We start from the raw sequence: 1,305 nt of genomic DNA, 5'->3' as shown, positions 1-1,305 counted from the left end.
ATTATTGTGTATGTTGATGATTTAAATATCATTGGAACTCTTGGGGAGCTTCCAAAAGAAGTAGACTGTTTGAAGAAAGAGTTTGAAATGAAAGATCTTGGAAAGACAAAATTTTATCTTGGTCAACAAATTGAGCATATGAAAGATGGAATTTTTGTCCATCAATCAACTTATACCGAAGAGATCCTAAAGCATTTTTATATGGATAAAGTACATCCATTGAGTACCTCGATGGCTGTGAGATCACTTGCTATAAATAAAGATCCATTTCGACCTCATGAAAATGATGGAGAACTTCTTGGTGATGAAACTCCATATCTTAGTGCAATTGGGGCACTAATGTATCTTGCAAATAATACTCGACCAGATATAACTTTTGCAGTAAGTTTATTAGCATGATTTAGTTTCTTTCCAATAACAAGATACTGGAATGGTGTTAAGCATATTTTTAGATACCTCCGAGGGACTATTGATATGAGATTATTTTATTCTTATGAATCCGATTCACAAATGACTGATTATGCAGATGCAAGTTATTTGTCTGATCCATATAAAGCCCGATCTCAAACAGGCTATCTATTTACTTATGGAGGTACAACTATTTCATGGCGTTCAACAAAACAAACTTTAGCTGCTACATCTTCCAATCATGCAGAGATAATAGCTATTCATCAGGCTAGTCGAGAGTGTGTATGGTTGAGATCAGTGACTCAACACATTCAACAACTGTGTGGTCTTTCTTTAAAAACGAAGATTCCAACGATATTGTATGAAGATAATGCTGCTTGCATAGCTCAACTTAACGGAGGATATATCAAAGGAGACAGAACAAAACATATTTCACCAAAAGTTCCTTTTTACACACGATCATCAGCAAAATGGTGAGATAGATGTTCAACAAATCCGTTCAAGTGACAATCTAGAAGATTTATTCACTAAGGCATTGCCAACATCAACATTTGAAAAGCTGAGACATAAGATTGGAATGTGTCGTCTCCGAGATATCAAATAAAATTTTAATCAGGAGGAGTATAATACGCGCTGTACTCTTTTTCCCTTAACCAAGGTTTTGTCCCAATTGAGTTTTCCTAGTAAGGTTTTTAATGAGGCAGCATTCAATGCGTATTACAAGATATGTGTACTTTTTTGCCTTCACTAGGCTTTTTCCCACCGGATTTTTCCTAATAAGATTTTAACGAGGTACATTATCTATGGACATTCAAGGGGGAGTGTTATGAATACATTGAATTTGTGAATGTCCAACAACTCATCCATGAACCATTTTGGATATACATGACTATATTT

At 34.9% G+C, this 1,305-nt stretch overlaps 1 protein-coding gene across 1 annotated transcript; it reads left to right on the top strand.

The window, feature by feature from the left end:
* Positions 1-231: 231 nt before the first annotated feature.
* LOC142179937 (uncharacterized) lies at positions 232-1,012 on the top strand. The gene is made up of 3 exons (XM_075250837.1): positions 232-381; positions 527-592; positions 794-1,012. Exons 1-3 carry the CDS (start codon positions 232-234, stop codon positions 1,010-1,012), a joined length of 435 nt encoding a protein of 144 aa, XP_075106938.1.
* Positions 1,013-1,305: the final 293 nt, after the last annotated feature.

This window comes from Nicotiana tabacum, chromosome 4 (genome assembly GCF_000715075.1).
Source record: "Nicotiana tabacum cultivar K326 chromosome 4, ASM71507v2, whole genome shotgun sequence".
NCBI classification, from domain to species: Eukaryota; Viridiplantae; Streptophyta; class Magnoliopsida; order Solanales; family Solanaceae; genus Nicotiana; species Nicotiana tabacum.
The sequence above is the reverse complement of the archived record's forward strand: the minus strand, read 5'-3'. Positions and strand labels throughout refer to the sequence as shown.

What these genes read in the sequence shown, in the direction of transcription:
- LOC142179937 (XM_075250837.1), top strand. Translation starts at nt 232, where the DNA reads ATGGCTGTGAGATCACTTGCTATAAATAAAGATCCATTTCGACCTCAT. An exon ending in GACCAGATATAACTTTTGCA is followed by an intron (nt 382 to 526) that starts GTAAGTTTATTA and finishes CTGATTATGCAG; the next exon opens with ATGCAAGTTATTTGTCTGAT. An exon ending in CTATCTATTTACTTATGGAG is followed by an intron (nt 593 to 793) that starts GTACAACTATTT and finishes CTGCTTGCATAG; the next exon opens with CTCAACTTAACGGAGGATAT.